The following is a 23,107-nucleotide window of genomic DNA, read 5'->3' as shown; positions in this document are numbered from 1 at the left end:
GTGCTTCGGAGCCGGGCAGCGTTCGGACCTAAGAAGAGGGAGGGAAGTGTCCCAGAGGGTCCGCTCCATGACGGGAAAATAATAAAAGAAAAAAAAATCAATATTAAACGCGCAAGAAACCGTGGAAAGCAGCGCTAACAACAGCGGGGAAGAAGGCAAAGCGCGGGAGGCGCCATTTTAGATTTGCAAGATGCCGAAGACTGGCTGTATCACTGCTTTTGATAATACAATAGAGGACTGGACCACGTATGTGGAAAGAGTCGAGGTATATTTCGAGGCAAACGAAATAGCGCAGGGGAAAAAGGCATCGATATTGCTAAACTTAATGGGCGCTAGAACGTACGGCCTATTGCGGGACCTGATTACTCCAGCCAAACCGAAGGCGAAGAGTTTTAACGAAATTTTTGCTGTCCTACAGGAACACTTAAACGCTGCACCGCTGTTTATAGCAGAAAGATTTAAATTCCACAGGAGAACTCAGCAAAAAGATGAGAGCAATGCTGAGTATCTTACGGAACTACGCAAGCTATCAAAGCACTGCCAGTTCAGAGCAGGACTGGCAGATACCCTACGGGGCAAATTTGTCTGTGGACTCCTGAGTGAAGGAACACAGAAGAAGTTACTCTCAGAGAAAGAGCTGACGCTAGATAAGGCTTTCAGCGTGGCAGTATCGTATGAAGCAGCAGCCAGGGGGGCTGCAGAAATTCAACAAAAACCACAGGAATATGGCACCCATGAAATGACACGGGGATTTGTTAAATGTTATCGCTGCGGCAGAACTAACCATGACCAGAAGGACTGCTGGTCCAAAGACAAAATATGCAGGCAATGCGGGAAGATGGGACACATTGCACGAGTTTGCAGGTCTGGGAAGAAGACCAGCGACAACAAAAAGGCTACTAAGGAACCGTACAAGAAAGTACAAAAGATGACGGACAGTAGTTACAAAGACCAGATGAGCGATAGTGAATCCGGGAACAGGAGACTAAGCTCTCTCAAACTTCACAATGTAATCGCAAAAGAGGATCACCGAACCATTTGGGTCACCCTCATGATAGCAGGGTCCCAAGTTAAAATGGAATTGGATACAGGATCAGCGCTAACCGTCATGAATCGACGAGACTACGAGCGGCTATTTTCACACATACCCTTGAGAGAGACATCCATCGTCTTGACGACGTATACGGGGCAAAAAGTATACCCCAGAGGAAAAATAAGGGTGCCTGTTGAATACAACGGCAAGAAAATACGGAAATTGTATCTCTACATACTGCCAAATGGTGGACCACCGTTATTGGGACGGGAATGGATCAGGAAGATAAACTTAGATTGGCACTCCATTCATGCAATGACGGTGGACGGTAAAAAAGATGAAGACGTCACTCCTGGACGATTGTCAACAATCTTAGCTAACGCCAAAGAGGTATTTCAACAAGAACTGGGCATGCTTAAAGGCGTAACCGCCTCGATAAAAATAGAAGAGAATGCAGTTCCCAAGTTTTTCAAAGCAAGACCGGTACCATATGCAATTCGCCCAGCCGTCGAGGCAGAGCTGGAGAATCTGGAGAAGGTGGGCGTGTTGTCTAAGGTCGACTGGAGCGAGTGGGCGACACCCATCGTTCCTGTCATGAAGAAAACGTTAAGCAATAAGTCCGGGGAGCCAAGGAAGGTTTGCATCTGTGGGGATTTCAAGGTGACGGTGAACCCGGTCCTTCATACAGTACAATATCCTCTTCCAAGGATAGAAGACATATTCGCCTCACTGTCTGGAGGGAAGCGTTTTACAAAAATTGACCTAGCACAAGCATATTTGCAGATGGAGGTTGAGGAGTCCTCTAGGAAGTATCTCACGATAAACACTCACAAAGGTCTTTACCAGTATCATCGATTGGTATTCGGAGTAGCATCGGCTCCGGCGATATGGCAAAGAGCGATGGAACAAGTCCTGCAAGGGATTCCGGGGACTCAGTGTTACTTGGACGACATCCTTGTAACAGGTGAAGATGACAGTGAACACCTTAACAACCTAGAACAGGTGCTCACTAGACTACGGGAACATGGGCTGCGAGCCAACCGCCCCAAGTGCGAATTTTTTAAGAAACAGATATCGTATTGTGGCCACGTGATTGATGAAGAGGGGTTACTTAAGTCCCCTGACAAAATTGAAGCGGTTGTTAAGGCCCCAGCGCCTGAAAATGTGTCGCAACTGAGGTCATTCCTCGGATTGATGAATTACTATCATAAGTTTTTGCAGAATTTGTCGACGATTCTGCACCCACTGAACGCCCTGCTACGAACGGGGGTAGCATGGAAATGGAGCGATGATTGTAAGCGTGCTTTTCAGAAGAGTAAGGACTTAATCACTTCAAGGGAAGTATTGGCTCACTACAACCCAGCACTGCCAATCAGGCTGACGTGTGATGCGTCTCCCTACGGCATTGGGGCGGTACTGTCACATAAATTCCTTGATGGTTTAGAGAGGCCGATAGCTTTTGCGTCACGCTCGTTAACTTCTGCCGAGCGTAACTACGCCCACATTGACAGAGAGCCCCTCAGCCTAGTGTGGGGGGTGAAGAAGTTCAATCACTACCTGCACGGTCAAAAATTTACTCTACTAACCGATCATCAACCTCTTGTTTCCATTTTCAACACTCAGAAGGGCGTACCGATAATGACAGCACAACGGCTGCAGAGATGGTCCCTTTTCCTAGGGGCACACCAATATGACATCGAGTACAAAGGAACTAAACAGCATGGAAATGCTGATGGATTGTCACGTCTACCGTTGCCGACGGTGGAAGAAGAAGACCTTGCAGTGGATCCAATGGAGTTATTCCACTCGACCATAGTCGAATGTCTCCCTGTGACGAATGCAAACATAGAAAAGGAAACACGGAATGACCCGACACTATCCCGGGTCTATGATTTAACGGTGAAGGGATGGCCAGCACATGGCGAACCACTGCTGCCAGCATTCTCGCCGAGAAGAGAACAGCTGTCAGTGTGCAGAGGAACCTTGATGTGTGGATCCAGAGTAGTAATTCCACCTAAGTTGACGGATAGAGTACTCAATGAGCTTCATGAGGGTCATCTGGGTGGGGTAAAAATGAAGAGCTTAGCCAGAGCGTTTGTGTGGTGGCCGGGAATCGATAGAGAAATTGAAGAGATGACCAAGAGCTGTGCAGGATGCCAGAAGGTCCAAAACGCCCCACCACAAGCTCCTCTGCATCCATGGGAGTGGCCCTCATCTCCATGGCAAAGGGTGCACATTGATTTTGCTGGTCCCTTCATGGACTCGATGTTTTTAATTGCGGTGGATGCACATTCAAAGTGGCCAGAGGTAATAAAAATGTCCTCAACCACCACGGAAAAAACTATCACAGTTTTACGAACCATATTCGCCAGGAATGGGCTGCCTGAACACATTTGCTCTGACAATGGACCACAGTTTGTGTCTGAAGAGTTCCGGAGGTTCTTAAAGAACAATGGTGTTAAGCATTACACATCTGCCCCATATCATCCAGCCACTAATGGATTGGCCGAGAGGTTTGTCCAAACATTCAAGAAGGCTATCAAGGCAATGTGAAATGAAGATATACCCCTACAACACAAGGTGGACAACTTCTTGTTTGCCTACCGGAATGTGACACATGCGGTTACCAACCAAACTCCAGCCATGATGTTCTTCAATCGAAGACTACGATGCCGCTTGGATTTGGTTAAGCCAAACGTCCGAAGAGATGTGGAGAACAGGCAGTTTCAGAATATGAATGAAAGGCCGACCAGGAGTTTTAAGATAGGTCAACCAGTTTTGGCCCGGGACTACCGCACTGAGAAATGGCAGCCAGGAACGATTTGTACACGACAAGGACCTTTCATGTATACCGTGGACATTGGGGAGAGCATTGTAAGACGCCATGCTGACCAGATTCTAGAGTCACGGGAAAACGTCAACTCCACACCACGATCTGATACACCTGGTAATGAAATCGACGTTCCAATTGCAGCTACCGCAGAACCGGTAATATTGGAAGCAAATGAACCAAACAACGACATTGATCCCGACTCAACATTGCCAGAAGAACCTGATACCCCAAAGAGGCGTTATCCAGACAGAATCAGGAAGCCTCCTCAAAGACTGAACTTATAATTGCTTAAACTTAACCAATGTATCTAGCAACAGTAATTGTGATTGTAACTAGTTATCATTTAGTTGTTAAATGAATGTTATGTACTGTTTATGTAAAAGGGGAGGAATTGTTGTGTATGTACCTTTAAGAGAATAACTGGTCTCAGACTGCAGTACCGGCAGTGACCACCCCTGTATAAAAGGCGCTATTGAGCCTCTGTGTTTTTAGTTTCACTATTGACTTCCACCAGTAAAGACTTACTTTGTTCACTCCTGCTGTCCATGTCTCAATTATTCACGGACGTAACACATCCTATCACAGACCTTCCTTTTTGTTCTTTCCGCTCCTCCCCCTTTCCTTGCCTCTGCACTTGCTTAAAATCTGTTACATCTCTAACTTTTTCCAGTTCTGACGAAAGGTCATCGACCTGAAACATCGGGGTCGATTTTGTCGAACCTGTTGGGAAGAAGGCAGGACTTCCCCTTTCGGGTTTCTGACCCGCCTACTTTGACGTCCGGCCAATCCGCGCGATTTTCCCTTGATTGACCTTGTTGAGCCTGCCCAGTGGGCTCAGCAGGCCAATTAAGGGCCACCCGGCAACAGGTGACGTCACAGACTGAAATTTCATCTGTCAAGATTTCTGACAGATGAAATTGTTATGTCCGTGTATCTTAATGTTGTGTCCTTCAATAATCAGACAACAGACTGCAGGGAACGATTCAACAGGTGTTTACTGAATGAGGGTTACTCTAGAACTAACTGTACAGGTCACTACTCAGGGTTTATATACAGGTGTGGTCACTGCCGGTACTACAGTATACAGGAGCTGTAAAAAGTAGTTCTCTCCCTTAAGGTATATATACATTACATACATTACAATTCCTCCCCTTTTAGATTAACAGTACAGGTACCATAATACTCATTTAACAATTAACATTTTTAATATACAATGTTATATGAAAATAGTCCATTCATATATTCAGTCTCTGGGGAGGCTTCCTGATTCTTTCTGGATAATGCCTTTCCCGAGTGTCTCGCTCTTGGTGCGGAGGCGATTCTAGCACCCTGTCGTCAGTTGATTCATCAGCTTCCAATGCTATTGTTTCTGAAGTAGATGCGACCTGTACGTCGGGTTCCTCGCCAGGTACGTATGGCTGAGACATGGGGTTGACTCGTTCCTGTGACTCTAGGATCTGGTCAGCATGGCGTCTCACAATGTTCTCCCCAACATCCACTGTGTACATTAGTGGCCCCTGCCGTGTGCATATCGTTCCCGGTTGCCATTTCTCTGTTCGGTAGTCGCGGGCCAAGACTGGTTGCCCTACATTGAAGCTCCTTGTCGGCTTCTCAATGATGTGCTGGAATTGCTTACTCTCAACATCTCTTCGTACATTTGGTCTGAGCAAATCCAGATGAGATCTCAACATTCGGTTAAAGAACATCAAGGCCGGGGCCTGGTTGGTGACTGCATGTGTTGCATTTCTGTAGGCTAACAGGAAATTGTCCACCTTATGCTGCAGTGGAATGTCATCATCGCACATGGCCTTTACTGCTTTTTTAAAGGTTTGTACGAACCTCTCAGCCAATCCATTTGTGACTGGATGATACGGGGCGAATGTGTAATGCCTTACCCCATTCCTTTTCATAAATCTTCGAAACTCTTCGGACACAAACTGTGGTCCGTTATCAGAGCAAATCTGCTCTGGCAAGCCGTTCCTGGCAAAAATGGTCCGTAGGACTGCAATAGTTTTCTCCGTGGTGGTGGAGGACAGTTTGATCACCTCAGGCCATTTCGAGTGCGCATCCACGGCTATTAAAAACATTGAGTCCATGAATGGACCAGCAAAATCAATATGCACCCGTTGCCATGGAGATGAGGGCCACTCCCATGGGTGTAGAGGGGCATGTGGTGGTGCATTTTGGACCTTCTGGCATCCTGAGCAGCTCTTTGTCAGGTCCTCGATTTGCTGATCGATCCCCGGCCACCACACATAAGCCCTAGCAAGGCTTTTCATTTTCACCCCTCCCAGATGACCTTTGTGAAGCTCATTGAGCACTCTCTCCCTTAACTTGGGTGGAATTACCACTCGGGACCCACACATCAAGGTCCCCTGGCATACTGACAGCTGTTCTCTTCTGGATGAGAATGCTGGCAACAGTGAGTCGCCATGTGCTGGCCATCCCTTCACCGTCAAATCATATACCCGAGACAGTGTCGGGTCATTTCGGGTCTCCTTCTCTATACCAGTGTTAGTTATTGGCAAGCATTCAATTATAGTCAAATGAAATATTTCGACAGGATCCACTGCTGGTGCTTCCTCCGCAGTAGGCAGTGGCAGGCGTGATAGCCCATCAGCGTTTCCATGCTGTTTCGTGCCCTTATACTCGATTTCATATTGGTGCGCCCCTAGAAAAAGGGACCATCTTTGTAGCCGTTGTGCAGTCATCACCGGAACGCCCTTCTTTGGATTAAAGATGGAGACAAGTGGTTGGTGGTCAGGCAGCAAGGTGAACTTCTGCCCGTGCAGATAGTGATTGAACTTTTTCACTCCCCACACTAGGCTGAGGGCCTCCCTGTCAATCTGGGCGTAGTTACGCTCGGCTGAGGTTAGTGACCGAGACGCAAAGGCTACTGGCCTGTCCGAGCCGTCCGGGAATTTGTGCGACAGCACCGCTCCAATGCCATAGGATGATGCATCACACGCCAACCGAATTGGTAGTGCTGGGTTGAAATGAGCCAACACCTCTTTTGATGTGATCAATGCTTTGCTCTTCTGGAAAGCTCGTTTACATTCGTCACTCCACTTCCATGGTACCCCCGTTTGCAGTAGGGTGTTCATTGGTGTAGTACGGTAGACAAATTCGGCAAGAACTTATGGTAGTAGTTCACCAGCCCTAGGAATGACCTCAGTTGTGACACATTTTCCGGTGCTGGAGCCTTGACTACTGCCTCAATCTTTTCAGGGGACTTATGTAACCCCTCTTTATCAATAACGTGGCCACAATACGAGATCTGCTTCTGGAAAAACACGCATTTGTGGCGATTAGCTCGGAGCCCATATTCCTTCAATCTAGTGAGCACCTGCTCCAGGTTGGCGAGGTGATCACTCTCATTTTCGTCCGTGACCAGGATGTCGTCCAAATAACACTGGGTCCCTGGAATCCCTTGCAGGACTTGTTCCATTGCCCTTTGCCAAATAGCCGGAGCTGATGCTACCCCGAACACCAGCCGGTTGTATTGGTAGAGACCTTCATGAGTGTTGATCGTGAAGTACTGTTTCGAGGCTTCTTCTACCACCATTTGCAGGTACGCCTGGGCCAGATCAATCTTAGTGAAGCGTTTCCCTCCAGATAGCGAGGCGAAAATATCTTCAATCCGCAGAAGCGGATATTGTACAGTGTGAAGGACTGGGTTCACTGTCACCTTAAAGTCCCCACAGATGCGAACCTTCTTTGGTTCCCCAGGCGTATTACTCAACGACCTCTTCATTACAGGAACGATGGGTGTAGCCCACTCGCTCCAGTCCACTTTGGACACTACTGAATGTTCCAAACCTTCCAGCTCTGCTTCGACGGCTGGGCGGATCGCATAAGGTACCGGTCTGGCCTTAAAAAACATTGGGCTTGCATGTTCCTCTATTTTGATCATCGCTGTTATGCCTTTTAGTGTTCCGAGTCCCTGCTGGAACACTTCTTGTGCGTCAGTTAGCATTTTTGACAGTCGTTCAGGTGTGACGTCGTCATCCTTTTTAGCATCTACAGTCAGTGCTTGTATGGAATGCCAATCTAGCTGTATCTTCCGGATCCATTCACGTCCTAGTAGTGGTGGTCCTCCATCTGGCAATACATATAGGTCCATTTTTGGTGTTTCCTTGCCGTTATTTATAATGTTCACCCTTATTTTTCCTTTGGGGTAGACTTTTTGCCCCGTGTACGTCTTCAAGACAATCTTTGTATCTCTCAAGGGTATATGTGAGAATAACCGCTTGTAGTCCCTTCGGTTTATGACTGTTAGGGCTGATCCTGTGTCCAATTCCATTTTCACTTGGACTCCTGCTATCTTGAGCGTGACCCAGATAGTTTGGTGATCCTCCGTTTTGATCACATTATGTAGTTTCAGACAACCCAGCTCCTTGCTTCCGGAGTCTGTATCACTCTTTTGTTCGACTGAACTACTCTCCGTCACCTTATGTACCTTCTTGTACTTCTCCTGTGGCGATTTCTTGCTGCTGGTTTTCTTTCCTGACCTGCAGACTCTTGCTATGTGTCCTACTTTTCCACACTGTCTGCACACTTTGTCCTTGAACCAGCAATCATTATGGTCGTGTGTTGTTCTGCCGCAGCGATAGCACTTCACTGTTCCGTATGACATTTCATTTGTGCCATATTCTTGCGGTCTCCGTTGTATCTCTGCAGCGCTCCGTGCTGCTGCTTCGTGTGATACTGCAATGCTGAAAGCCTTGTCCAGCGTAAGATCCTTTTCTGATAGAAGCCGTTTCTGGGTTCCTTCACTTTGAAGCCCACACACAAACTTGTCCCTTAAAGTACCTGCTAGTCCAGTTCCAAACTGGCAGTGTTTCGATAGCTTGCGCAGTTCCGTTAAATACTCAGCATTACTTTCATCTTTATGCTGGTTCCTTTTGTGAAACTTAAATCTTTCTGCTATCAGCAGCGGTGTGGGGTTTAAGTGGTCCTGTAGGATTGATACTATGTTTTCAAAATCCTTTTCTACTGGCTTCTCTGGGGTTACTAGGTTTCGTAGTAAGCCATATGTTTTTGCACCCATTGAATTCAACAATACCAGCGCTTTCTTGTCATCTGGCACTTCATTCGCCTTGCAGTATACTTCTATGCGTTCGACATATGTCGTCCAATCTTCGACTTCATTGTTGAACGCTGTGATACTGCCACTCTTCGGCATTTTTGGGTGTGGTTAGACTGGCTTAAAATGGCATCTCCCGCGCTTTCCTTTCTTCCCCGCTGCGGCTTAAAATGGCGTCTCCCACGCTGCTGCCAACGCCGCTCTCGGCGGTCCTCGTGGCAAATGGTGACGCCCTGTGGGTTTCGTGCACTGCTCCTGCGCTGCTGCCAATGCCGCTCTCTGCGGTCCTCATGGCAATGGCAGCGCCTCACGTTTTCCTGCGCGCCTCTCTCCTCTCTCCCCCGTTGACGCTGCTCGGCCCTTGAACACCGGCTGCGCTCTGCTCTCTCTCGTCTCTCTCCCCCGTTGACGCCACTCGGTCCTGAACACCGGCTGCGCCCTGTGCGCTCTGCCCTCTCTCTCTCCCCCGTCGACGCTGCTCGGCCTTTTTCTGTGCCGCTCAGTCGGGCTCTAGCCCGCCGCTGTCTGGGAAGGGTCTGCGCAGTACCTGTTGCCAGCCCGTTTTGCTGGACCGCCATGACTGGAAAGCCAAGCCTGGCTCTCGACAGCCTCCCCTGCGATGCTCAAATCTCCGCTGGATGACTGGGCGGTTGCCCGTGGTCGACGCCCGTGCTTCTGGACTCGACCTTCTTCCACTGTTCTCCAGGAGCGAATCCCTGGGAGGTGATGCAGAGTTGCAGGTAGGTTCGAATCTGCCTCGTCGCCAATGTTATGTCTGTGTATCTTAATGTTGTGCCCTTCAATAATCAGACAACAGACTGCAGGGAACGATTCAACAGGTGTTTACTGAATGAGGGTTACTCTAGAACTAATTGTACAGATCACTACTCAGGGTTTATATACAGGTGTGGTCACTGCCGGTACTACTGTATACAGGAGCTGTAAAAAGTAGTTCTCTCCCTTAAGGTATATATACATTACATACGTTACAGAAATATCAGTGTTTCACAGCTGTTTGAAGCTGTCAAACACTGACAGTCTGATTTCTAAGATGAGTCCTTCTGCGCAGACTCATTTAGAAATCTCAGCAGCACTAAAAGCTGAAGGCTGTCACTTTTGACAGATCGCAGCCGTTCAGCTTTCAGTTCCGGCTGAGTGCTGCGCTCCCGACGGCTACAGGAAGAAAGGCTGTTAAGGTAAGTAAAGGTAAGTAAAAGTTCTTTACACACTTTAGATACACCAAACACACTTACCTTTACACTCATGCACGCATCACTCACCTGAGCGCCGACATCGCGACCCTTCCAACTCATTCAACCCGACGGCCCGCTGCTCTAACCTGGCGTGGTTTGGAGCCGTCGGGAAACCCACACGAAACCCCTCAAAATGTGGATTAGGCTAAAAACTGCCTGTTAACTACCTGTTAACAGGCAGTTAATTGGCACTAATCCCTTCCCGTCTGGTTTCGGCGGGTCCCAGTGCGGGGCAGGTACCCACCGCCCCTGAAACTTACGTGGGGCGGGGTTTTGGGTGGGATGGTGTCAGGACCCCCAAAGTCGGGATTTCCCCCCCCCCCACACGCCTGAAACCCCGCCTGACGTCTCCCCGAAAATCTAGCCCCTTATCTCTGTTTCTCTTTCCACAGATGCTGCCTGACCTGCTGAGTATTTTCAGCATTTTCTGTTCTTGAGCCATAAAAGGAAGTTGGGTGGTCAGCAGTTTGGTGGGAATAGGGTTGAGGGAGCAGGAAGTGAGTCTCATGGACAAGATGAGCATGGAGAGGTCATGAGGGGAGAAATGAGAGAAACTGGAGAAAGATGTGAGTTCAGGACTAGGGCAAGGGGGAACCTTAGAGGAAGTTTGAGCCGGTGGGCTAGAGGAAGGAAGGGAAGTGGCAGAGGCAAGTGAATGGATGGTCTCAATCTTGGAGACAAAGAAGTCCATGAGCTCCTCACACTTGCTGCCGGAGGTGAGCGTGAAGGAGACAGGGGAGAGGGATTTAAGAAGACGGTTAGTAGTGGAGAATAGAAGCTGGGGTTTATCTTTGCATTCCAGAATGAAATTAGTCATTGTTAGTCATTATTTCCAAACTGAATCGAACAAATGTCAAAAGCCTTGTAAGGGGACAAAAAAGACTTCTTAGAATTAAAAGTTAGAAGAAACTATAACTTCTTAGAATTAAAATTAGTAGGAAACTAGAAGGCTGATAAGTTTGTCTCCTATCCTTGCTTAGGAGTGTAGGACTTAGACAAAACAGGAACTGTAAAGCTGATAAGCTGGTCTTTTGTCCTTGCTTAAGATAAGGCAGGACATACAGATTCTCAAAGCATGATGTAAGCACCTCCTGGCCAGAGCAGGAACAAATAATTCTGTCGACTAATCATGATTGTAGAAGGGGGGTGCACGCCTCAAGTTAGGGTATAATTGCTGTATGTATTTGATACTCGGTGGAAGAATCCTATCTCTGGGATGAGACTGAGATTTTCCCCCTGCATATGCTTGAATAAAGATTGTGAAACTTATCCAAGGTGTCCTTCTGGTGAATTCGTGGTTGCTATAGGGCAAGTGTCGACCCCTTATCTCAGGGGGTCCGCTTGAGAGGAAGGAAGATGTCTTTTACCCCAATAAGCCTTTCTTCTCAATTTGCAAATTACCACAGCTTCATGTTCAAAATTACTGACAACTCCACATACCTCCATTTTCCTCTCCATTACTATTGTTTGTTTCAGCCATTTCACAGCTGTCTAAATCTGAGTCACCATCCAAATCAATGACCCCTTCTGCTGACATTACCAATTCATCTTTCTGTAGATAACAAAAACAGTTAAGTTAGTGGTCACATATCTTTTCTACAAAAGCATTTTTAACATAAAATAGTGCAACAATTATGTTCTGTTTGAGCAGAAGTCAGCTCGTCAACCTTAACCTGGGTGTACATCTTGTTGAGGCTTGCTGTGCATACAAAGCATGTGGGTTGCTTTTGTCATATATCCCTTGTATACTGATGATGAATAACACTTACACTGAACTGCTGTACTAAAAGTTTACAGGGTACTAGTTTCAGCTCACAACTATAGCTTGCAGCTTTAATTCCAGCCAGTGACATCAATATCCAGACTATAGAAGAGAAATATAAATCTTTCAGTATTAATGAGGTTGTCTATTTCCTGAATCTGAACCGTTTCAATGATTATAGGGATAACAACACATGGAAATGATAGGAACAGCCTACATTCTAGTTAAAATTTATTGCATTTGACAATCATTTTTTTAATCCAGAAATTCATTTTCAACAGTGCAACATCTTTAGTATTTGTACCACTTAGTTTATAACTTCTCAGAGTAATAATTAATGACCTGCACCATAATAACTGGGGAATTTAGATGGGTGCAGGGTGAGTGCTGCTATTGGCCCACCACCCTCAGTTCCCCTACAGCAAAGGAGAATCAGTATTTGACTTCAGGCTTAACTACTGTTTGAGCCTCTACCTTGCTTTTCTAGCCAATTGCAATACAATGGCAGCTTGCCTCAATTGGTAGCACTCTTACTTCTGAATCAATAGGTTGCAGTTCATGCCCCAAGCTGGAACTTGAGTACATAAATTATGCTGACATGCCAGTGTACTACATTTTTTTCTCCTAAGTGACATGCCTACGGGCATTTACTATGTTAAAAAGGCTATGCAAGTTGTTGTTCCTGTGTGCTATATGTCAGTTGAGATGTTAAATTCTGACTGTCAGTTCAAGTGGATATTACAGATCTAGAAGAGCAGGGAGTTCTGTGGTGTCCTGGCCAACCACAGCACTAGAAACAGATTAACTGCTTATTACTCTCATTGTTGTGCAGAATATGACTATTGTGTATGTCTATATAAGTCACTGCACGTCAAAGAAATATATTGTATCTGAAGCATTTTGACATGTATCTGACAGAGCTAATATGATATTATGTAAATTCAAGTCTTTCTTTTAAAAATGACTGACTGGGCTTAAACAGTCATTGAAAGTTCTCCATTGTTGCTGCTACACCAATATGATCAATTAATTGATACATAATTGTTTGTTATAGTGAGGACATCCTCATTTGGCTCTGTCCTCATTTGAGATTGAATGTATAAAACTGAACAAATCATAATATTGTATCTTCATATATAATGAAAGAACTTAAGACTAATTAATTTTTAATGCAAAAACAGCACATAACTAGATTTATAATTGATTTTGAAGACACGCCAACAACATGATTGATATAGCAGTTTTAAAATTTATCTAAGTTAATAATTCAACCAAAATAGATTGGAAAGAATAAAGTCTTCACCACCATGCAACGTTATAGAACTTATTTATTCTCTTTACTGGTAACACAACTAAAATCAATAAGCTTTTTTCCTCCGATCAAACATTTATATGTCTGAGTATTTACCATTTTTTGTTGAAAGACATACAAGCCAACAGTTTTCCTATTTCCTAGTAATAATAAAACATTAGAAATATAACTAGTGTTAAAAAGTGTTACATATTTACTTACTTTAAGAGCATAAAGACCCATCTTTCCTGGAATTCGACAGAAAGCTCCATCTTCCACACGAGCATTGGTATGAAGCATGGCATTAAGGCAGGCCAGAGGAGAGGTTCCACTGATTTGAGAGACAGATGCATAAATAAATGTGTGAGCACTTCTCACATGATATTCACTTTCCACTTGGACTTTGTGCAAATTCCTCCAACCTTGACCAGCATTTACATTACAATAGCAGAGTTGAAGAGCAAATTTTAATCTTGACCATTTGTAAAATCAACCATCAAGCACAAAAAAATAAAATCCAAATGAAATCACAATCTAAGTTGTCAATCTAAAATATATACAGTCATTGAAGGCTAAAGACAAATCAAAATGTACATGTTAACACATGCAGCAGAAATCCAAGAAACCACCCTTGTGTTCTAAAATGCCAGAATGATCAAAGAAGGGGAAAGTTCAAGAGTATCAGTATTCAATGAAATAAAAGAAAATGCATTAGAATGACCTGGAAGTGGGGGGTTGGGAGACACTGTTACCACACATTCTTTGCTTTCTTTTTTTCTTCTCAGAAGTCACTCAGCCTGATGTTGCCTACATGAGTCGTTTGCATATTGTGTAAACTTTTTGCTTTTGTATTCATTCCAGTTTGTCATGAGGAAAAGAAACATGCTGTACAGCACGTTTCATATAATATGCACTAACCCAGTGTTGCCACTTAAATTACAAAATCGCAAACATCTCCACACTATTATTACGTTAGCTTAACTATGAGATAAAATGTAAACAGTTGAAGATTTGGAGATATTGTATTGTTGAATTCAGGAAAAAGGCTAAAGTGGTAAAATGACATCTTGGCATTCTTCTAGGCTTAGCTGAATAACTTCCAGAGGGTGAATTAATCTAACATCAAATTTGATGGTTTAAGATATATATTAAATAACAGAAATGCAGAAGTGATAGAATCTAAAGAAAATTCAACAATTTTGAATGTTATATTCTAACTGTTGATAACATGACTAGGAAGCTGATACAGTAGAGAAATTGTGATTTATAGGAACATAGGGACAGAAATAGGCCAATCAGCTCCTCGAGCCTGTTCCAGCATTCAATTAGATCATTATGGAAAAATAAATATCAAGTAACAACAAACTGAATAACAATGGACACAGGTAAGTTCTCAATTCACATCACATTCAGCGGTACAGTGCGGCCTACTACTTGTTTTACACAAACTCATCATTACCACTTGGCTTTTATATTCTATACCCTTTGTGATAAAAACTAGAATTTCATTATCTTTTTTATTTCCTACAGCTTTATGAACCCGAGATGCTGCCTCTAATGCCCTATGAAACTGTAGCCCCAAATCCCTCTGCTCTTCCACAGCACCGAGCTTGCTTCCATTCAGAGTATAATTACTATTATTGTTTTTAACCTAAATGTACCATCTCACAGTTATTGTCATTGAATTCTGTCTGCCACTTTTCATCCCATTCCCCCATCTTATCAATAGCTCTTTGCAGCTTCCTTTGGTCTTCTAAAGAATTTACTATACCTCCTATTTTGGTATCATCTGCAAATTTTGGCACCACTCCCTGCTGGCCAATATCCACATCATTGGTATACATAGTAAACAGAAGTGGCCCCAGAACTGAACTATGTGGGACACCACTACCCACTTCAAACCATTCAGAAACATTGACCTTAATTCCTGTTTTCTCCCTTCTTACCAATTTTTAATCTGGCTTGCTATCTTCCCCCTAACTTCAAACACCTTAATCTTCTCTAGTAATCTCCCCTGTGGTATGTTACCAAAGGCTTTCCTTAAGTCCATGTACACTACATCTACTGCATTTCCCCATCTACCATCTTACCTCTTTAAAGAATTCAATGAGGTTTGTCAAGTATAATTGTCCCTTTTGAAATCCATGTTGGCTACTTCTAACTATTTTCTCTTTAGATATGTGGTAACTCCATCCTTAATTAAAGACTGTAAAAATATCCCTACCCTATCCCTATATGTTAAACTAATTGGCCTGTAATTACCCAGATTAGCTGTCTCCCTTTTTAAAAACGTGTACTACATTGGCCATTCTCCAGTTCTCTGGCACACACCCACACTCAATGGAGCCCTGAAATATAATTTCTAGGGTCTATGCAATTTCCTCACACATCCCTCTCGGGATCCTAGGATGTATGCTGTTGAGCCCTAGCACTTCCTTTAGCCTAACTACCTTGTCTGAAATTTTCCTTTTATCCATTGTAATATCGCTCATCTCACTCTCAATCACTTCAGGATTCACATTGTATAGTTTACTGGTCACTTTAAAAAAGTAGGAGTAGAGAGGCTTAGGAGTTCAGATACAGAAATCAGAAGTGGAGGACGTTAATAAGCTGTTTTTTTTTAAAAGCACAGGGGATCCTATAAATGGGGCATAAAATAAAAAAGTAAAAGTAGGTCACATTATTATAGGTACAAATCATTGGTTAGGCCTCATTTGGAATACAGTTTGAGTGCTCAACTTTAGGAAGGATGTCAAGGCTATGGCGAAGGTACAGAAGATGATACCAGGGATAAGAGGCTTTAGTTATGATGAGCAACTAGAGGAAGTGCAGAACTTTTTACTAGAACAGAGAAAGTTAACACAGGATCTGGAAGAGATGTTCAAAATTATGAGGGGTTTTGATAAGGTAAATAGCAAAAAATTATTTCCCCAGTCGGTGGGTTGGTAACGAGAGAGCATACATTTAAGATCATCTGCAAATGAATGAAGGGAGAGGTTAGGGGAATTATTTTATGTAGAGGGTTTTTAGACCATGGAATATCCTGCTAGAAACATTGGAGGAAACAAAATCCATATCAGCTTTTAAAAGGGAAGTAGATAAATATTTATGGGGAAATGACAGGAGAATGGGACTAAGTGGGTAGTTCTTCCAAAGAGTCAGTGCAGGTGCGATGGGCTGTAAAATTCTATAATTCTATGAGCAGGATTTAATACTTCCATCCAGGAGCCAAGCCAGCTGTGCTACTGTAAAGTCTTGGCAATACAAGAGCTTCCAAATTTAAGAATGAGGCAGTTATTAGGCCAACAGGGAGTAACTTATGTTGGCCACGAGGCAGATCATGAAAATTGAACTCTGGACCAAAGGTGAATGAAACTTTTATAGTTAAGCATTCTTAAAACTCGCAGTATAATTCAGATACTTGATTTTTTTATAAATCACAAATGAGAGAAGAATGTGGACTATTTATTGCAGTAACTAGACATTTTTTGCCACCTCTTTCTTGTAACAATATGAGAAATTATTAGAGCAAATTTCAAGCATAATTGAACAACATATAGTTACAACAAAACTTACTTGTTTTACTAATCCATAGTTCTGCTTACATCACATCAGAAAATCATTTACGTTAGTGAAAATCAAGCCAAATATTAAGGTACTGAGGTGACAAATTACTTTACAAGGAAATTCAGTTTGCAGTTAAATGCACTGATAACTTCCAGAATATTTAATTTTAAAAATATAGTAAGTGCCCCTTACTATTGACACAGAATGATTTACCAAGAATTTTGAAAATCCAATAAAGTTTTTTGTTAAAACTGAGGTGACACTTTAACATTTACACAGATGTGAACAAGACAAAAACCATCACCATCATTGTAACACAATTAATTCCATTGTTTTTACTTGCGCAGGCACAAAATTAACATCTTTGCAATTGGTGCCAACAAGTTGGTACATGACATTGGAACACTAAAATTATGTCGCAGACTGGCACTGTACCATGCAAATTTATGATTGCATGTCCCTATGCAGGAGTTGCCAATCTTAGCCAGGCCATTTGGGGGTAGGAAGAAGAATTTGATAGAGAAGTGTGGAACAGTAATTAGGCACCACCTCGGGGAAGGTGAGAATTCTTACACACTTCTTTACCAGTTGCCTTAAGAGCAATACTGAAGGAATTGTGGCCTATGATAGTGGCCCAACTTAGTCAAGAAAAATTATAAATAAAAATCTTTCTGTCCCCTTATAAAACAAAAAAAAGTCCTAACAGTACAGTGCATCCAATTACACTAGATTTTAGAAAAATAAAAAATGCTCACCTTCTAAAAGATGTCACCAGATGTTGAATAAAATCCAATGTGTTAAAAGCAGAAAAAATGAAAACAGAAATATAGAACAATGAATACAACACGTGATATAATTGCATTAAGTCTAAAAATCTTTAGTAAGGTACCGTAACGCGTAAAATGACTACACAATCAAAACATAGAACTTTTAATATTTCTAATAGTTTGAGTGTTAAAATGCTTTCTTATGGTTATAATTTAACTTATATTAATATGCTATCCTGATAACTTGATGGTAAAGTTACCACCTGGTGATGCAGTAAGCTATAAAGACAGAGTTGCAGATTCGATTTTGTAAGGGTTGGTCTCAGCTGCAGCAGCAGGGAGGATTCCACAATTGGCCTCACTACCCTTGAGCGGGGTGGGTGGGGGGAGGAAAATTAGCAAAACTTTCTGCACCTGAGTGATACCCAATGACCTTGTGTATGGGCTTCAGATGAATACAGGATCAGACTTGGCTGTGATTGTACTGGCTGCGCTAGACATGCTCCTGTCTAGTTATCCAGCAAGTTAAACACTTATTCAAAATAATTCTTCGTGAAGCCGTTTGCTGTTTTGAAGCTTTACTTGAACAAATTTTCTGAAAAGATATTGCGCTTGGCCTAACATATGAAATCAGATTACATTGGATTGTGAAACCCTTATGGAATCCTCCATTACTGCCAGGTTCTTCCTGGAATTCTACTTCTTGGGAATCTACTTCCTGGGTTACACAGGGAGAAAGGTACGAAGGTCAAATGACCTCTCACAGGAAGAAAGGTACGAAGGTCAAATGACCTCTCACAGGAAGAAAGGTACGAAGGTCAAATGACCTCACACAGGAAGAAAGGAACAAAGGTCAAATGACCTCTGCTTCATACAAAAACACTGCTAACACATAACCGACACCAGAGGGTGCTATCTGCACATAAAATAGTCCATCGGTCCAGAACACTCCCCGTCTGGGGTCGTTAACGACTCCACATAGTCCGAACTCTACTTGTCACTGGAGTCCTCTGGCGACAAAAGAAGAACCACCTCAGAGACGGTCCATCGGTGTTGATGATAGGATGCAGCTTCCGTAGACTGCTGTGAGGGGGTAGGTTGCGTTCTGCTATGCACAGTTCCAATCTGGGTATGGTGAGGTCTGGCTGGGGCGCCAACTTGCCTCTATCAAAGACGAAGCCGGTTTTGCTTTGTCCTTCTTGAGTGGTGACCTTCAGATAAGCCACACTTGCAATGGCCTTAGCGGATGCGTCTGCAAAGACCCAAAGCTCTTTGAATTGGGCATTTAAGGGAGACAAAGACGAATAGCAGCGAGGTATTCAGATCTCCTGTAAGTCTTGGAGTGAGTCTCTCCATCTGTCCCACTCTGCTCTTCCATCTCTTCAGGGAGAGGTGAATCCCACTCTTCAGCGCGTGTGGAGAGTTCCCTGAGGAGCAGCCTGCCTTGTATGGTGACAGGGGCTAAGAAGCCGAGAGGGTCGTATAGGCTGTTGACTGTAGAGAGCACTCCTCTACGTGTGAAGGGTTTCTTGACGTCTAAGACTTGGAACGTGAACGTGTCTGTTGCTATGTTCCACGACACCCCTAGGCTACGCTGTAAGGGGAGGTCATCAGTGAAGAGGTCTAGGTCCTTGACGTCCTTAGCACGATCTTCAGGGGGGAATGCTTCCATCACTGCTGGTCTGTTAGAGGCTATCTTATACAGCCCGAGGTTGGATAGTGCAAGTAGTTCCTGGGCTCGTCCGAGGGTACTGATGGCCTCTGCTTCGGTCAGGAATGACTTCAGTGCGTCGTCGACATAGAACTCTCGTTCGATGAACCCTCTCACATCACTGCCAAAGTTGTCGTCTTCTTCCTTGGCAGCCCTCCTTAGTCCGTATATGGCGGCAGCAGGGGATGGGCTATTCCCAAAGACATGGACACGCATTCTGTAGTCCACAATGTCTCTATTGGGGTCATTGTCCCGATACCACAGGAAGCGGAGGAAGTCTCTGTGGTCTTCTCTCACCACGAAGCAATGAAACATGTGCTGGATATCGGCAGTGGTGGCGACGGGCTCTTTCCTGAATCTCATGAGCACTCCCAAGAGGCTGTTGTTAAGATCGGGCCCTGTGAGGAGCACATCGTTTAGAGAGACTCCCTGAAATGGTGCACTGGAGTCAAACACCACGTGGATCTGTTCCGGCTTTTTGGGGTGATAGACTCCGAAGGAAGGGAGGTACCAACACTCTTGGCCTTCCTGGAGTGGAGGAGCTATCTCTGCATGATCGTTGACAAGCATTTTCTTGACAAATTCTAGGAAGTGTGCTTTCATCTTTTCAGATTCCTGGTGACGTCCTACATGGTACACATTAACGAGGCATATCTTGGAGCATGCTCTTGCGCTCACTCCTTCTCCACACACCTCGGTGCACCTGGATGTAATCTCCGGACCGGCAGCGCCCTCTCTCTCGCCGCCGTGCTCTGAGGCGGGAGGAGGCGACTCTGACTTCCAAGGAGCTGGGCCTGGGTGGAGTGCTGAAATGTATTGATCACTTTCACATTCTGTGCATTTTACATCTACCTTGCACTTCTTTAAAGGATGGGGCTTGTTGTGGATAGGGCATTGTTTGCTCATATCCTCAGGTTTCTTCTGAATCTTTGTGTGCTCAGTTGAGGACACTTGCATTTTTGGACAGATATTGGTGTCTTTCCATGTCTGTCAAACTTGTCTCTTCTGGCAAGTGCTGTGTGGGAGGAGAAGAGGTTGAAGCTGGGGTCGTTCCTGGCTTTGGCTTCTTTACGGATGAATTTAACGAACGCAGAGAATGGTGGGAACGCCACGTTGTGCTTTAGCTTGAACTTTGATCCAAATGTTATCCACTTCTCTTGCAGGTTAAATGGAAGCTTCTCAATGATGGGACTTACCCCTCTGGAAGTGTCTAAGTACGATAGACCGGGTAGGTAGTCGTCCTGCTTTGCGGCTTCGAGTTCCGACAGCAGATCTCCAAGGTCGCGGAGCTTCTGGGGTTCCTTACTCGTCAACCTCGGAAAGTTCTCCAACCTGTCAAAGAGAGCCCTTTCAATGGCTTCGGGCGAGCCGTAGCTTTCTTCCAGCCTCGCCCAAGCCTTCTTCAACCCCTCTGGCAGATGTCCCACATTGGCCGCTTTTATCCTGCAGGCCTGTCCGGTGGACTCTGGGCCGAGCCATTTGATAAGGAGGCCAAGCTCTTCTCCTGCCGACAGGTCTAAGCTCGATTTGGCATCGTGGAAGCAGGACTTCCAAGCCCGATAATTCTCCAGCCTATCATCAAACTTAATTAACCCCGAAGTCACCAGCTGGGTGCGTGCAAGGTATTTGGCAACGTCGTAGGTGCTGGGACCTGTGCCAGGGTTGCCTTGGCTAGGGGCTCTGTTGGGGGTCTCAAGGAACCGAGAGGGGATTTGCCTCTGACTTTCTCTATTCGGTGTCCTATTCCTCTGCACCGTGTCTTCCGTTCTGCTGGGGGAGACTCTGCGGCTTGAGGCACGCCGTCTGCTTTGACCTTGATTGGCAACTTGTGGCATGTTATATGAAGTGCTTGCGTCTGTAGAGATGTGCGGGCCTCCATCCCTTTCTCCTGCAAACTGTATGTCGGCATGGTCGCTCACGTATTCTATGGTGCGCTGTCGTGGACTCTGCCACGCAACGGGTATTAAAGGTTTGTACGCTGTCTCGGGATCAGCTCTCTCCAAAATTGCCTCGAATACTTGTGTCTCAGCTAATGCAGCATCTATCTCTTTTTGTTGCTGCAGAGCGTCTAATGTGGCTTGGAGGCGGGCCTGTTCAGCCTGGCGTTCAACTTGGTGACGGGCCTGTTCGGCTTGGAGTCGGGCCTGTTCGGCTTGGGATTCAGCTTGGAGACGGGCCTGTTCGGCTTGTGATTCAGCTTGGAGACGGGCCTGTCTTACTTTTATTTCTATTTCACTGTTCGCATGCGCAGCTCTGGCTTGAGCTGCCACTAGCTTAGCTCGTGCTCTGGCGATGGTCACGCTTACTCTAGAACCACCTGATGACCGTGAACCAGCTTGCGATCTGACGTAACCAGAGCTTATAGACCGATTGTCACCTTCTACAGTTTTGTCTGCCTGTTTAAGGTCTTCTCCTCGCTGCAAAGCATTTTCGTTATTATCTTCTGACATGTTGATGTGAGGTAGGTGTGCTCTACGAGGTTAAGGCTTACACTGGGTTCCTCCTGCTCCGCTCTTCACAGCTAGCCGTATTGCTATCTTTTCACTGATATCTTTTCACTGATATCTTTGCACTGATATCTTTTCACTGCTAGCCGTATTGCTATCTTTTCACTGTACTGGCCACGCTAGACGTGCTCCTATCTAGTTATCCAGCAAGTTAAACACTTATTCAAAATAATTCTTCGTGAAGCCGTTTGCTGTTTTGAAGCTCTACTTGAACAAATTTTGTGAAAAGATATTGCGCTTGGCCTAACATATGAAATCAGATTACATTGGATTGTGAAACCCTTATGGAATCCTCCATTACTGCCAGGTTCTTCCTGGAATTCTACTTCCTGGGATTCTACTTCCTGGGTTACACAGGAAGAAAGGTACAAAGGTCAAATGACCTCTCACAGGAAGAAAGGAACAAAGGTCAAATGGCCTCACACAGGAAGAAAGGAACAAAGGTCAAATGACCTCTGTTTCATACAAACACACTGCTAACACATAACCGCCACCAGAGGGTGCTATCTACACATAAAATAGTCCATCGGTCCAGAACAGTGATGCTCTCGACAGCCAACTCTCATGCTCACACATGAATGATCCACCATACAAGAATGGTGCTCATGGAATCCTACCCCAGGAGGAATTATGCCTTCAACAAAAACAAAAACAACAAATTCTATTTATATAGCGCCTTTAACATAGTAACACATCTGAAGGCGCTTCACAGGAGTGTTATAAGACAAAAACATTTGACACTGAGCCACATAAGGAGAAATTAGGTCAGATGACCAAAAGCTTGGCCAAAGAGGTAGGTGTAAAGGAGCATCTTAAAGGAAGAAAGAGAAGTAGAGAGGTTTAGGAAGGAAATTCCAGAGCTTAGGGCCTAGGCAGCTGAAAGCATGGCGGCCAATGGTTGAGTGATTAAAATCAGGGATGCTCAAGAGGGCAGAATTAGAGGAGAGCAAATATCTCGGGGGGCTGTGGGGCTGGAGGAGATGACAGAGATAGGGAGGGGCAAGGCCCTGGAGGGATTTGAAAATAAAGGATGAGAATTTTAAAATCGAGGCGTTGCTTAACCGGGAGCCAATGTAGGTCAGGGAGCACAGGGGTGATGTGTGAACGGGACTTGGTGCGAGTTAGGACATGGGCAGCCATGTTTTGGATGACCTCAAGTTTACGTAGGGCAGAACATGGGAGGCCGGCCAGGAGTGCGTTGGAATAATCAAGTCTAGAGGTAACAAAGGCATGGATGAAGGCTTCAGCAGCAGATGAGCTGAGGCAGGGGCGGAGATGGGCAATGTTATGGAGGTGG

General features: G+C 44.8%; 1 protein-coding gene across 1 annotated transcript in view; it reads right to left on the bottom strand.

The window, feature by feature from the left end:
* The window catches only part of LOC147114852 (putative Polycomb group protein ASXL3), a 440,803-nt gene that overhangs the window by 342,437 nt on the left and 75,259 nt on the right, over window positions 1–23,107 (bottom strand). The window contains exons 3-4 of the mRNA XM_085992855.1: window positions 13,481–13,589; window positions 11,646–11,757 (exon numbers count right to left, since the gene is read on the bottom strand). Coding sequence (XP_085848981.1) covers window positions 11,646–11,757; window positions 13,481–13,589 — 221 coding nt within the window. The remainder of the gene's footprint in view (window positions 1–11,645; window positions 11,758–13,480; window positions 13,590–23,107) is intronic.

The sequence above is a fragment of the Somniosus microcephalus genome, chromosome 7 (assembly GCF_052327205.1).
Source record: "Somniosus microcephalus isolate GS21.2 chromosome 7, FLI_Smic_1.0, whole genome shotgun sequence".
Classification (NCBI taxonomy): domain Eukaryota; kingdom Metazoa; phylum Chordata; class Chondrichthyes; order Squaliformes; family Somniosidae; genus Somniosus; species Somniosus microcephalus.
This window is presented reverse-complemented; position numbering and strand designations above follow the sequence as displayed.